The sequence below is a fragment of the Malania oleifera genome, chromosome 1, assembly GCF_029873635.1.
Source record: "Malania oleifera isolate guangnan ecotype guangnan chromosome 1, ASM2987363v1, whole genome shotgun sequence".
In the NCBI taxonomy this organism is placed as follows: Eukaryota; Viridiplantae; Streptophyta; class Magnoliopsida; order Santalales; family Ximeniaceae; genus Malania; species Malania oleifera.
Genome location: NC_080417.1, coordinates 70,659,411 through 70,674,133, shown reverse-complemented (window position 1 = coordinate 70,674,133; position 14,723 = coordinate 70,659,411). Strand labels below are relative to the sequence as shown.

The following is a 14,723-nucleotide window of genomic DNA, read 5'->3' as shown; positions in this document are numbered from 1 at the left end:
TAATAAATGAGATAAAAATACGACTTTTCTAACAAATACTAAGGCAAGGTCTCAACTTTTTAGGGTTTGATTGCACGTGATTATTATTAGACCATGCTTTAAGGTGTTTTGACTCCAGGGTAGGCTAATAATCAAGGTTGGACATGTAAATCAGTATAAAGTTAGATTTTTGAGGCCATGAAGGCGTTTAGGTATGGAAGAGGTTTTTAATGTATGCGATAAAGTTACGACTTTTCTAACAAATACAGACGGAAAGTAACAATTTTTTAGGGTTTGATTGCACATGGTTATCACTAGAACATGCTTTAAGGCGCTTTGATTCAAGGGTAGGCTAATAATCTTGGGTGGACATTAAAATCAGTATAAAGCTATATTTCTTAGGCCATGAATGTGTCTAGGGATGAAAGAGGCCTTTAATGAATGAGATAAAGTTACGATTTTTCTAACAAATACTACGGCAAAGTCACGATTTTTAGGATTTGATTGCAAATAGTTATCATTAGAACATGCTTTAAGGTGTTTTGACACAAGGGTAGGATAATAATATAGGTTGGACATGAAAATCAGTATAAAGGTAGATTTTTGAGGCCATGAAGGTTTTTCGGGGATGGAAGGCGCCTATAATGGATGAGATAAAGTTACGATTTTTCTAAAAAGTACTAAGGTAAAGACACGATTTTTTAAGGCTTGATTGCAAATGGTTATCATTAGAACATGCTTTAAGATGTTTTGACTCAAGGGTAGGCTAATAATCTTAGTTGGACATGAAAATCAGTATAAAACTGGATTTTTGAGGCCATGAAAGTATTTAGGGATGGATGAGGCCTAAAATTTATGGGACAAAGCTACGATTGTTACGATTTTTCTAACAAATATTGAGGCAAAGTCTCGATTTTTAGGACTTGAATGTAGATGGTTATCATTACAACATGCTTTAAGGTGTTTTGACTCAAGGGGAGGCTAATAATATAAGTTTTCCATGAAAATCAGTATAAAGTTAGATTTTTTTTTGCCATGAAGGTGTTTAGGAATGGAAGAGGCCTTTAATATATGAGATAAGATTATCATTGGAACATGCTTTAAGGCGTTTTGACTCAAGGGTAGGTTAATAATCTTAGTTGGACATGAAAATCAGCATAAAGCTAGATTTTTGGGGCCATGAAGATGTTTAGGGATGGAAGAGGCCTTTAATATATGAGATAAAACTATGATTTTTCTAACAAATAGTAGGACAAAGTGATGACTTTTTAGGGTTTTGATTGCAAATGGTTATCATTAGAACATGTTTTAAGGTGTTTTGACTCAAGGTAGACTACTAATCTAGGTCGGACAAGAAAATCAAAAAAAAGCTAGATCTTTTAGGCCACGAAGGTGTTTAGGGCTGGAAGAGGCCTATAATATATGAGATAAAAGTACAATTTTTCTAAAAAATATTAAGGCAAAGCCACGATTTTTTAGGGTTATCAAACATGCTTATCATTAGAACATGCTTTAACGTGTTTTGACTAGGGGAAAGGCTAATAATCTAGGTTGGACATGAAAATCTGTAGAAAACTAGATTTTTGAGGTAAAGTAAGGATTTTTTTGACAAATACTAAGGCAAAGTCACGATTTTTTAAGGTTTAAACATGGCTATCCTTAGAATATACATTAAGGTTTAATTATCCTAGCCTAGGCATTTCTCTCTCTCAAGATATCTTCTTTTTTATCAAAAAAACATATAACTATAAAATGAAGTTATTAAGCCATTTAACTATTCCAGACCATCGTACCTACTGCAATTTCTTGAGAGCTAATAAACAACCACAATTTTGAACATAGCTAAAATGTTTTCACTCATTGGCGATGAACTGCCTTAACAATTATAAGCTAAACATTGTACAATGAATACCTTCTTCAAACAAGGCGTATGAAGTGTTGAGGCGCACCAAAGCTCGCTCTATGTCAACTAGTGCAACCACCATTTTCTTGACTTCATTCTGAAACTCATCCAATCCAGCAATGGCAATTTCCACGCCCTAAGATAAGATTTAAATTGAACTAGTAATTAATATGGTGAAGGTCATGGAGATGGTGAAACTATATCAACCAAGACATGATCAACCTAATTTCAATAGTTAGGCAAGAACTCCATGAATAGTAGACAAGGTAACCAAAAATTAAGTTAAAAGAATCCCTCTACAACAACATATAATCCAGCTTTCATTCATTTACGAAAATCTCCATACCTTGTTAAGTACGGCTCAATCAGTTCCTTTTTCAAGGAACAAGTGTTAAGTTCCTCTTCTCTCCGTTGTCTCTCCATCCTAAGTATGAATTGAAATTTCTAAATTACAAAAGAAGTAAATAAGCTTGTGTATCCAAAAGGAAATAGAACACCAGTACAATCAATTTAAAAGCAAAAAGTGTGAAAACGGTGGTATTGATATGCAGCATGATGAAATAAGGAGCACATGGTCCACCCACAAGTGGCGCGCCCACACAAATGGGGAGGAAGAGATCAACTCAGCAAATAAAATTCAATTACAAAATAGACCTTCAAGCTCAACCACAGTAGCCAATGGCGCAACGGGCAGTGAGGTGCAAAGGGTATCAAGAACCTAGGTATGAGGCAAAGGTCCACACCTCACAAACGTTAGGCGCATATTTATTAAAATTGTATGCAAAATACCCCGACAAGAACAAGCATGAACCACATTTTGGGAACCTTGAACCCCATTTTTTACTTGTTTTATGCTTCTTATGGCTCAAACGTGGTAACCATTGGCTCGTTCGATGAAGGTATGGTTCCCACGGGCCGTTTTACTTATAAGTACAGTGGCATTAGTTGGTTTGCGACAAAAATATGCATATTCAAATTTTGGGCGCCTGCAGCCCAATGTTTTACTTGTTTTGAAGGTCATACGATTCAAACTTGGGAATCGTTGGCTTGTTTGATGAAGGACTAGTTCCCACAGGTCATTTTAATTATGAGCAAGGTGGCGATCGTTGGTTTATGGCAAAAAACATGCATATTCCATGTTTTGGGCACCTTAAACCCCATTTTTGACTTGTCTTGTAGGTTATAGGGTACAAACACGAGAACCATTGGCTCAATTGATGTAGTTTTAATTTTCATATGTCACTTTACTAAGAAGTAAAGCGGCGATAGCTGATTTGTCACAAAAATATGCATATTCATTGTTTTAAGCACCTTGAACCCCGATTTTGACTTTTTTTGTATGTCATATGGTGCAAACATGGGAACCATTGGCTCATTTGACGCAGGTTTTGTTCTCACTGGTCGTTTTACTTACGAGTATGATGGTTGTATATGGTAGTCGGTTTGTGAAAATAAAAAGCATATTCCACGTTTTAGGCACCTTACACCCTGATTTTGACTCGTTTTGTTGATCATATGGTACAAACATGGGAACCGTTGGCTCGTTTGAGTGAGGTTTAGTTCCCAAGGGTCATTTTACTTAATAAAGTGGTGGTGGTAGTTGGTTTGTGGCAAACTTATGCATCATCATTTTGGCACTTGGAACCCCATTTTTGACTCATTTTTAGGTCCTACGGTTCAAACTTGGGAACCGCTGGCTCACTTGATGCAGGACTAGTTCTTATGGGTCACTTTACTTATGAGTACGGTGGCAATAGTTGATTTGTGATAAGAACAAGCATATTCCACGTTTTGGGCACCTTGAACCTCATTTCTGACTTGTTTTGTAGATCCTTCGATTCAAACTTGGGAATCGTCGGCTCGTTTCAATCAAGACTAGTTCTCACGAGTCATTTTACTTATAAGCGTAGTGGCGGTAGTGGATTTGTGACAAAAATATGCATATTCATTGTTTTAAGTACCTTGAACCCCGATTTTGACTTTTTTTTGTATGTCATATGGTACAAATGTGGGAACCTTAGGCTTATTTGACGCAGGTTTTGTTCTCACTGGTCGTTTTACTTACGAGTATGATGGTTGTATATGGTAGTCGGTTTGTGAAAATAAAAAGCATATTCCACGTTTTAGGCACCTTACACCCTGTTTTTGACTCGTTTTGTTGATCATATGGTACAAACATGGGAACTGTTGGCTCGTCTGACTGAGGTTTAGTTCCCAAGGGTCATTTTACTTAATAATGTGGTGGTGGTAGTTGGTATGTGGCAAACTTATGCATACTTCATCTCTTTGGCACTTGGAACCCCATTTTTGACTCATTTTTAGGTCATATGGTTCAAACTTGGGAACCGTTGGCTCACTTGATGCAGGACGAGTTCCCATGGATCATTTTACTTATGAGTACGGTGGTAATAGTTGATTTGTGATAAGAACAAGAATATTCCACGTTTTGGACACCCTGAACCCCAATTCTGACTTGTTTTGTAGGTCCTTCGATTCAAACTTGGGAATCGTCGGCTCGTTTGAATCAAGACTAGTTCTCACGGGTCATTTTACTTATGAGCGTAGTGGCGGTAGTTGGTTTGTGAAGAGAACAAGCATATTGCATGTTTTGGGCACCTTAAACCCCATTTTTGACTGGTTTTGTAGGTCATATGGTACAAACATGGTTTTGTAGGACCATTGGCCCGTTTGACGCAGGTTTAGTTTTCTCCAGACATTTTAGTTTGGAGCATGGTTCGAAATCGCGGTCGCGGGTAACATCGCGAAATGGTCGCGGGTGTCACGGGTCGCGGGAGACGCGGGTGTTACATAACGGGAAGCGGGCGTAACGGTCGTGAATTTTTTTCACACATGCACAACCATGCCAAAATTAAAAAATAAGCATGAAATCCATTAATACATGATTTTTAATGAATTTTGCAGGCTTTCATTCACCCTACAAATGCTTTTTAATAGGCATTATGATTTTTATATTAATTTTAGTGCGCTGTTTACAAAAAAAAAGCATATTTTTTTATAGTTTACATTAGTTTAATGAGTAAAAAGATGTAGAAATGTAAGAATCAATTAATTAAAGTCATAAAGTTACTAAAAATGAATCAATACTCAATAGACTTAATACTCAATATACACATTACAGTGATTACACATACATGAATTTAAAAAGTGATTAATATCAAATATCAATAAATAGTTGAAAATACATGAATACAATATTACAAATTTATAACATAACACATGTCACCACCAAAAAGAATGACGTGGAGGGTCTTCATAATTTGCATCTGTATCTTGAGATTGGGATGGGAAATTATCTCCCCATCCTTGTGGAAATACATAGTTAAATGAACCCAAGTTTGCGTCATTTTGTTGTTGCTCTTGAAAATGTACTGGTGATGAAAATTCTCCTGAATAATGTCTATAAGTTGGGGCAGGGGCTGGCTCTGGGTAGTGTGTAGAAGAAGACTCACTAGATCCTGAGATTCCTGATCCACTGGGATAAAAATGTGAGTCACGAGATGCATAATGTGGATATGCTGGATGAGATCCATATGATTGTGATGATGAACCATCTAAACCAAAGTCGCCAAAACTACGAACCACACCATATGAATCTTCAGTAGAATCGCTAGGGTCACCACGAGCACTCCTTCTCCTAGGTTGTGAAGATTGGTTCCCTGGAAGAATACCCAAGTCATAATTTTCAGGTATGTCATGTAGTCCATAAGGATTAGAAGGATATATATCCCTTCCAAATGATGTCCCTGTATTATATCCATAATTATATTCTACACCGCCGCCTCCACCACCACCACTGCCACCCCCCCAACCCCAGCTCCAGCACCACTATTACCATCATCATCATTTGATGGGCTCAAACCAAGATTGTCATCACTTTGTGTGCGTTCAGGACTTGAACTTGAATCATCATGCGCGTTTATTGGTGGTTGATCACCTCCTTCTGTAGTACCACCAACCTCTTCATTTAACCAATTTGAATTGTCATGACCGTCGAGTAGTGGTGTCTCTCTCTCCTCTAACCATTGACTTAAATGATCATCTTCTTCGAAAATGTAGTCCAAATTGATAGGATTGAAACCCTCTTCAATTTCTCGTTGGCTTCTTCTCATTTTACGTCTTAACTTTAACCTCATGTTGTAATGTACGAAAACAAGTTTTTGTAGTCTCATGTACTTTAATCTATTTCTTGTTTTCGTATGGATGAGGCTAAAGGTGCTCCAATTACGCTCACAGTTCGAAGCTGATGTGGTCTGGCTAAGAACTCTAATTGCTATTCTTTGGAGCTCAGGAGCACACAAGCCATAATGAATCCACCATTCAGCTGCATGAATAATTAAAAAGAGTTTTATGTTAGTATAGCGTATTTCAAAAGTCAAATTTGAACACAAAGAGAGAAAATAGAGTAATTCTCTATTATTTAGCTATATAGCCATATTTACCAGGATTTGTTTGTTTTACTGCCCTTTGAGCCAACGGGGTTCCAAAAGTCTCCTGCCTATCTCGATATAGCAACAACTAAAAAAGGATGATTGTGAAATATAATTAATTAATTAGATATATTAATAATTATTCTTAAAAGTATTACTAAATACTAGAACAATTCATTATTTAATTTAATGGAACCAATACTTACTTGATTAATAGCCCGAATTTGAGTATCTATATCGGGTACCAACTTGGTTATCACTTTTTTAACTCCATCCATGACTTCTCTAGCAACTTCAGGAGAGGGTGGGGCACCATAAAGAAATTATGGGTTCAAAAAATACCCTACAATTAAATTTAGAAACATATTAATCAATAGTTTTCTAATGCAACTATGCATAATTTAAAAGTTAAAATAATAAGAAATTATATTTGATTTACACTTACCAGCAGCGTGCAAATCTTGGTGCAACTGAAAACTCCACCGGTTGTCAATAATTTTCCAATAGTCTTTGTAAAACCGACAATCTTTTTGAATGGCCAATTTCGCCCTATCAATTGCCTCGTATATGAAGCCCATGGTTGGTTTTTCATCACCATCAACCAATTTAAGAACTTTCACCAAGGGTTCTTACACTTTAATTATATCAGAGGCCTTTTGCCAAAACTCTTTGCCTAAGATAATTTTCTTTGAATCATATGCTGGGCCTGATTTTGCCATTCCAAACCTTGAGTTTTTTCAAGCATCAGATGTAAACATTTCTCTTAGTGCTTGTTTATGCCTGACAATAGTCTCCAAAGCAATGAAATTTGTGGCAAATCGAGTGATGGCAGGGCAAAGTAACTCTCTATTATTTGTGAATTTCTTCATGAAATTCACTGTCCATGTGTGGTTGTAAATAAATGAGATTATTGTTCTTGCATCTTCTAAGACCTTCTTCACTTTACTTTTCTTACCAATATCTTCAAGAATAAGGTCTATGCAATGAGCTGCACATGCTGTCCAATAGAGATTGGGCCTCTTCTGCATTAATAATTTTCCTCCTACCTTCATTGCAGCTTCATTATCAGTCACTACTTGGACAACATTCTCCTCTCCAATTTCTTCAACCACCTCATCCATTAATCTGAAATGAAATTATAAATTCAATAATTACTACTATTTAATTAAATACATACAAGTCCATAATACTATTTGCATATACAATTAAAATTAGAAAATTACCTGAAATAATATTCAGCTGTTCTGCTTGGCACATCAGAGGCATCAACTGATTTATGAAACACGGTGCCTCTATCACAATAAACTACAAAGTTTATAATGTGTTTTCTAGTTGGTCCTGACCAACCATCACACATAAGTGTTACACCTCTTTCCTTCCAAATTCCAGCAAAAGAAGCTATATAATTTTTCATTTCTTGATACTCTTGCTCCAAATAAATTTCAGATATCTCATAGGGTGATGGACCCTTCACCCCCTTTCCAACCTCTGCAGCAATATCAAGCATAGGCTGCATAAATGGAGAGTCAGCTACATTCGCTGGAATCCGATTATAAATTAGGAATTTTCCAACCGCTTTTCCTAATTTACTTTTTAAACCTTTCAGTAACTTTGTGTTGAGTTTTGGTTGTTTCGCACTCTTACTTCTTTCTAAAATAGGATCCATTGCCTTTAGTCTAGCTTCATGGGCATTAGGATTGATCCATTGTCGTCCACTACCTCCAGCTTCTCGACCACTATAAGATCGAGCTCCTGCTCTATTGAAACCACTGGTAGCACCACTGCCAGAGCCACCTCCCTCTTCATAAATATTACCCCTTCCAGTTGTTCTTGCTCGAAATCTTTGTCTCTCTTCCCATTGTTGTTGTGATCGCATGCTTTCTTGTCGAGCAAATGTCATACTTTCTTCTTCCAAGTCTTCTTCATTGCTCAAATTCTCAAAATCTCCTCTAATTTGGGCTTCTGCTTCTTCTTGCCTTTTTTGTTTATCTCTTTTCTTCTCAGCATACTGTTGTAGATGTTTCATCATTTGTTCTCTTACTTGTGTGGTCACATTTGAGCATCCAGCTACTTGACCCTTTTTATGTGCCAAGTGTTGTTTCAAGCATGTAATGCCCCCTTTGATTATCTTCCCACATAACTTACACATAATAACATGTCTATTACCGTCTACCGCAGTACCAAAATGACATCCAATATCTTCACTAGGTAAGTTTTCATTTCCTCTATCACGTGACATATTGATAGACTTAATTTGATGATCTCTACACAAAATATAAAGAAAATACAAAGTTACAACCTTCCTACAATGATAGGAATAATATAATTAGTAATTTAGTAAATATTAAATAATAAAGTACTAAATAGTCCTAATTTTAAATACTTATTACGTAAAAATAAGTATAATATTTCATTAAAAATAATAAGTAATGTTTATTATTTTTATATTTAAATAAACAAAATTATAAAATATTAGATATTTTATTACAAAAAAAATATATTCCTTTATCTGTAAAAAGATATTTTCATTATTTTTTATAGCTTGATTTTATTTTCATTTATAACTATAAGAAATTAACAGGTGAAAAAGATTTTTGCTCTACTTTCATATACATCATAGCATCACAAATAGAGATCCATACATTACAAATTGACTATTTAATTTTTTAAACATTTTCTCAGTATATGGATTAAAATATTAGATATTTTATTACAAAAAAATATATTCCTTTATCTTTAAAAAGATATTTTCATTATTTTTTTAACTTGATTTTATTTTTATTTATAACTATAAGAAATTAACATTGTAATTTTAAAGGTGGAAAAAACTTGCTCTACTTTTATATACATCACAGCATCACTAATAGAGATCCATACAGTACAAATTTTCTATTTAATTTTTTAAGCATTATCTCAATTTATGGATTAAAATAAAATTTTTCTACAAATTCCAGTAGTAAACTAGTAATTAGCAAAAATCTGAATTATTAATATATTAACTATTAGGTTTAAATGTTTTTTATTAAGTTATCAATTTTTACTTTATTTGATAACTGAAAAACAAAAAATAGATCATGTAACGATTTATTTTACCTAATTTTAAATTTAACGTCAAAATGATATCTTAAAACTTAAAAAATATTTATAAATAGGAAATATGTGATAAAACTAAATTTTCCTAATTACCTTTCAAAAAATATAAGACAATTAAAATATTTATAAATTAAGAAAATTTTATTTTACATAATTATTACTATTTTTTGATTTTTTACTCAATTAAATTACTCCTTTTTTAATTCAATTTAACAAACATAATTTACAACAAATTATAATTAAAAAAAAAACATAATAAAAAGTTTAAGATGTGGGAGATTTCTGATCTTTGAAAAGAAAAAAAAAAACAAGAGCTGCATCTATAGGCAAGGCATAAGACTAGAAAAGAGTACTTTTTGTACTAATGTTGTATCTTGGAAGTCTGTAACCATAATACTATTAGTCTATTTCTAACGGTGTCAGCTTTCAAAAAATGTTAATGCGATACCATATAAATGAAATTGATATTGTAAATGAATATAATAATTTACAACAAAAAAAATGCTGTTAGGGGAAATAATTATGCAAAATGTTGTTTTACTCACAAATATAAAATAGCATAGAAATAGAACATGAGAAATTGTCCACTCCATATTTTTGGAATGCCATGTCATAGTCATTTATTTTAAAATAATATATATTTTATATGCAATGAAACCAAAAGGAAAGAAAGAATACGTAAAGAATGAATAAAAGTATGTTAATCAAAACAGAATATGACATGCTTAAATTGTTTAGGAACCAATTTGCATATTAAATGAACCTGAAATTTTAAAGCTTTTTACTCTATTAAATTACTCTTTTTTTTTTAATTCAATTTAACAAACATTACTTACAATAAATTATAATTAAAAAAAAAAACATAATAAAATGTTTAAGATGTGGTTGTGGGTGTTGAGTGTTACTGAAATAAAGCTTATCTCATACGCGAGATGAGCAGAGGGCAGAGAGTCTGAGACTCTGAGTGAGACCGAGAGAGGGGAGGCGACTCGGAGGATGGAGGAGCCTCGAAGCCTTGAAGCTTCGTGCGACGACTGGCGGAGGGCTGGCTGGTGGCTGCGAGTGCGACGACGCCGACGACTGGTAGAGGGCTGGCTGGTGGCGGCAAGTGCGACGACTAGCGGTGGCGGATGAAGCTGCCTTCGGCCACTCTCAAGCTTCGAAGAACTTTGTTAGGTTCAGGATTCAGGAAACGAAGGCTGCAAAGATGAGTAACTCAGGCTTCGAAGGAGTGAAGGCGTGAAGCCTTCTTATAGCTTCAGCGGCTCGGCCAACAAAACTGCAAGTAAGTATTTTTGTTCTTTGAATGTTAGATTTAGGTAGATTGAATGGTAGATGGGTGCTTGGGACTCGGGAAAGGGGGAAAGGAACGCTGCGCAGCAGAAAGCAGATTCTGCAAGTTGTCGATATGTAACGGTCCGTAACGGACTGTTACGGAGTGTAACGTAGGGGTAACGGCTGTTACGGACCGTTACGGAGACGTAACGGCCGTTACGGCTGTGAATTTTTTCCGAACCGCATTATCGGCCCGGATCGGTTTCGGAGCCCTTGATTTACGTTACGTATCGGCCGTTACGCTACGTAACGGCCGTTATTTAAAACCATGGTTTGGAGTGTGGTTGTGGTAGTTGGTTTGTAACAAAAACATACATATTTCACGTTTTAGGTACTTGGAACCCCATTTTTGACTTGTGTTGTAGGTATTATACGGGTTAAACACGGGAACCGTTGGCTTGTTTGATGCAGGTTTAGTTCCCACGGGTCATTTTACTTATGACTATGTTGGTGGTAGTTAGTTTGTGGCAAGAACAAGCACATTCTAAGTTTTGGGCACCTTGCACCCCGATTTTGACTTGTTTTGTAGGTCATACTGATCAAACTTGGGAACTGTTAGCTCATTTGATGTAGAACTAGTTCCCCACTGGTCTTTTACTCATGCGTATGGTGGCGGTAGTTCGTTTGTTGCAAAAACATGCATATTCCATGTTTTGGGAACCTTAAACCCCTATTTTGACCAATTTTGTACGTAATACAGTACAAACACTTGAATCATTGCCTTGTTTGACCTAGGGTTTAGTTCCCATGGGTCATTTTACATACGAATTCGTGGTGGTTGTCGGTTTGTGACAAAACATGCAATATTCACGTTTTGGGAACTTGGAACCCCATTTTTGACTTTTTTTTTCGGTCTTGCAGTTCAAACCTCGAAACCGTTGGCGCGTTTGATGAAGGACTAATTCCCATGACTCATTTTACTTATCAGCATGGTGACGGTAATAGGCTCTTTATGAGAACAAGCATAATCCGCATTTTTGGCACCTTGAGACCCATTTTTTACTTGTTTTGTATGTGATAACGATTCAAGTTGGGAACCGTCAGCTCATTTGACACAGGTCCAATTCCCATATGGCATTTTAATTATGAGAAAGGTGGTTGTAGTTGGTTTCTAACAAAAACAAGAATATTTTTCATTTTAGGCAGCTTGATCCCCATTTTTGACTTGTTTTGTAGGTCATATGGTTCAAACTTGGGAACCGTTGCCTCGTCTGCCGCAATTTGAGTTCCCACGGGTCATTTTACTTGCAAATATGGTGGCAGTAGTTGGTTTGTGACATCAATATGCATATTTCACGTTATTGGCACCCAGAATCCCATTTTTGACTTGTTTTGTAGGTCATACGATTCAAACATGGGAACCGTTGGCTCTTTTGATCTGAGACTAGTTCCCACAGGCCATTTTACTTACGAGTGCAGTGGAAGTAGTTGGTTTTGGACAAGAACAAGCATATTCAACTTTTCGGCACCTTGAACCCCATTTTTGAATTGTTTTATAGGTCATATGGCTCAAACTTCGGAACAGCTGGCTTGTTTGATGTAGAGTTAGTCCCCACGGGTCATTTTACAGTGGCGGTAGTTGGCTTGTCAGAAAAATATGCATATTTCACATTTTGGGCAGCTGGAACTGTTGGCTCATTTGATGCAAGTTTAGTTCCTATGGGTCATTTGCCTTGCGAGTATGGTGGTGGTGGTGGTTGGTTTCTCACAAAAATATGCATATTTCACATTTTGGGCACCAGGAATAGTGGAACCCCATTTTTGACTTGTTTTTTGGTCCTACGGGTCAAACTTGGGAACTGTTGGCTCTTTTGATGCATGACTAGTTCCCATAGGTCCTTAACGTAGCACCGTGGCGGTAGTTGGGTTGACACAAAAACATGCATATTCCAAGTTTGCAATCCATTTTGACTTGTTTTGTAGGTCGCAAGATACAAACATCGCAACCATTGGCTCGTTTGACACATGTTTAGTTCAATTTACTAACGAGCACAGTTGTAGTAGTTGAGTTGTGTCAAAACATGCATATTCCATAATTTGGGCACCTTGATGACTTGTTTTGTAGGTCATATGATTCAAACTTGGGAGTAATCGGCTTATTCAGTGAAGGTTTTGTTCCCACAGATCATTTTACTTACAAGTTCAGTGGCGGCAATTGGTTTGTTACAAAATCAAGCAGATTCCACATTATAGGCACCTAGAATCCCATTTTTGACTTATTTTGTAGGTCATATGGTTCAAACATGGAAACTCTTGGCTCGTTTCACGCAGGTTTAGTGCCCATGGGTCATTCAAACTTGGGAACCGCTGGCTCGTTTGATGCAAAACTAGTTCCTGGGGGTCATTTTACTTACAAGCATGGTGACGATAGTTCTTTTGTGAATAAAACATGCATATTCTATGTTTTGGGCACCTTGATCCCAAATTTAATTTGTTTTGTAGGTCATACAGTACAAACATAAGAACTGTTGGCTCGTTTGACACATGTTTAGCTCCCATGAGTCATTTTATTAAGTGGCGTTGGTTGGTTTCTTAAAAAAAACATGCATATTCCATGTTTTAGGCAACTTGAACCCCGATTTTGACTTGTTTTGTAAGTAATATAGTACAAACATGGGAACCATTGGCTCGTTTGACGTAAGACTGAGTTCCCACTAGTCATTTTACTTACGAGTAAGGTGGCGACATTTGGTTTATGAAAAAATCATTTATGTTTCATGTTGTGGGCATGTTAAACCCTATTTTTGTCTGGTTTTGCAGGTCATACGGTACAAACATAGGAACCGTTGGCTCAATTGTGTAGGTTTAATTCCCATGGGTCATTTTACTTACAAGCACAGGGGCGGTAGTTGACTTTTGACAGAAACATTCATATTCCTTGTTTTGCTAGACAAATGGTACAAACATGGGAATGGCCGTAGTAATTGGTTTGCGACAAAAACATGCATATTTCAGGTTTTGGGAACCTAGAACCCCATTTTTGACTTGTTTTGTGGGTCCTACGGTTTAAACTTGAGAACAAACGACTTATTTGACACATGTTAGTTCCCAAGGGTCATTTTACTTAAAATTGCGGCGGTTGCAGTTGGTTTGTGGCAAGCGCAAGCACATTCCACGTTTTGGGCACTTTGAACCGCACTTTTCACTTTTTTTGTATGTCTCCATGTTCAAACTTGCAAACCGTTGGCACGTTTGATGTAGGTTTAGCTCCCACTGGTCATTTGACATATGAGCATGGTGGCAGTAGTTTGCTTGTAACGAGAACAAGCATATTCCACATTTTGGGCTTGTTGAATCTCATTCTTGACTCGTTTTCTAGGTCATTGGGTCAAACTCGAGGAACCGTAGGCTCATTCGATACAGGTTTAGTACCCACAAGTAAGTTTACTTACGATTGTGGTCGCTGCATTTGGTTTGTGATAAGAACAAGCATATTCCACATTTTGGGTATCTTGAACCATATTTTTGTCTTGTTTTGTACGTCATGTGGCTCAATCTTGGGAACTATTGGCTCGTTTGATGCAGGTTTTGTTCACACAGGTCTTTTTTCTTATGAGTATGGTGGCGGTAGTTGTTTGGTGACAAAAACATGCATATTTCACGTTGTTTTGGCCACCTATAACCCATTTTTGACTTCTTTTGTAGGTCATATGGTTCAAACTTGAGAACCGCTGGTTCGTTTGACACAGGTTTAGTTCCTATGAGTCAATTTTCTTACGAGCATGGTGGTGGTAGTTGGTTTGTGATGAGAACAAAGTTATTACACGTTTTGGGCACCTTGAGCCCCAATTTTGACTTGTTTTGTAGGTAATAAGGTACAAACATGGGAACCGTTGGATCGTTTAACGAAAAATTTAGTTCCCACAAGTCATTTTACTTAAGTGTATGGTGGCAGTAGTTGGTTTGTGACAAAAACATGCATATTTGATGTTTTGGTCACTTGGAACCCTACTTATATTTTGTAG

The 14,723-nt window shown here is 36.3% G+C and overlaps 1 protein-coding gene across 1 annotated transcript in view; it reads right to left on the bottom strand.

The window, feature by feature from the left end:
* Positions 1-14,723, bottom strand: part of LOC131161489 (uncharacterized) — a 156,970-nt gene that overhangs the window by 95,263 nt on the left and 46,984 nt on the right. Inside the window, exons 5-6 of the mRNA XM_058117292.1 lie at positions 2,229-2,306; positions 1,892-2,018 (exon numbers count right to left, since the gene is read on the bottom strand). Coding sequence (XP_057973275.1) covers positions 1,949-2,018; positions 2,229-2,306 — 148 coding nt within the window. The 3' untranslated portion in view covers positions 1,892-1,948. The remainder of the gene's footprint in view (positions 1-1,891; positions 2,019-2,228; positions 2,307-14,723) is intronic.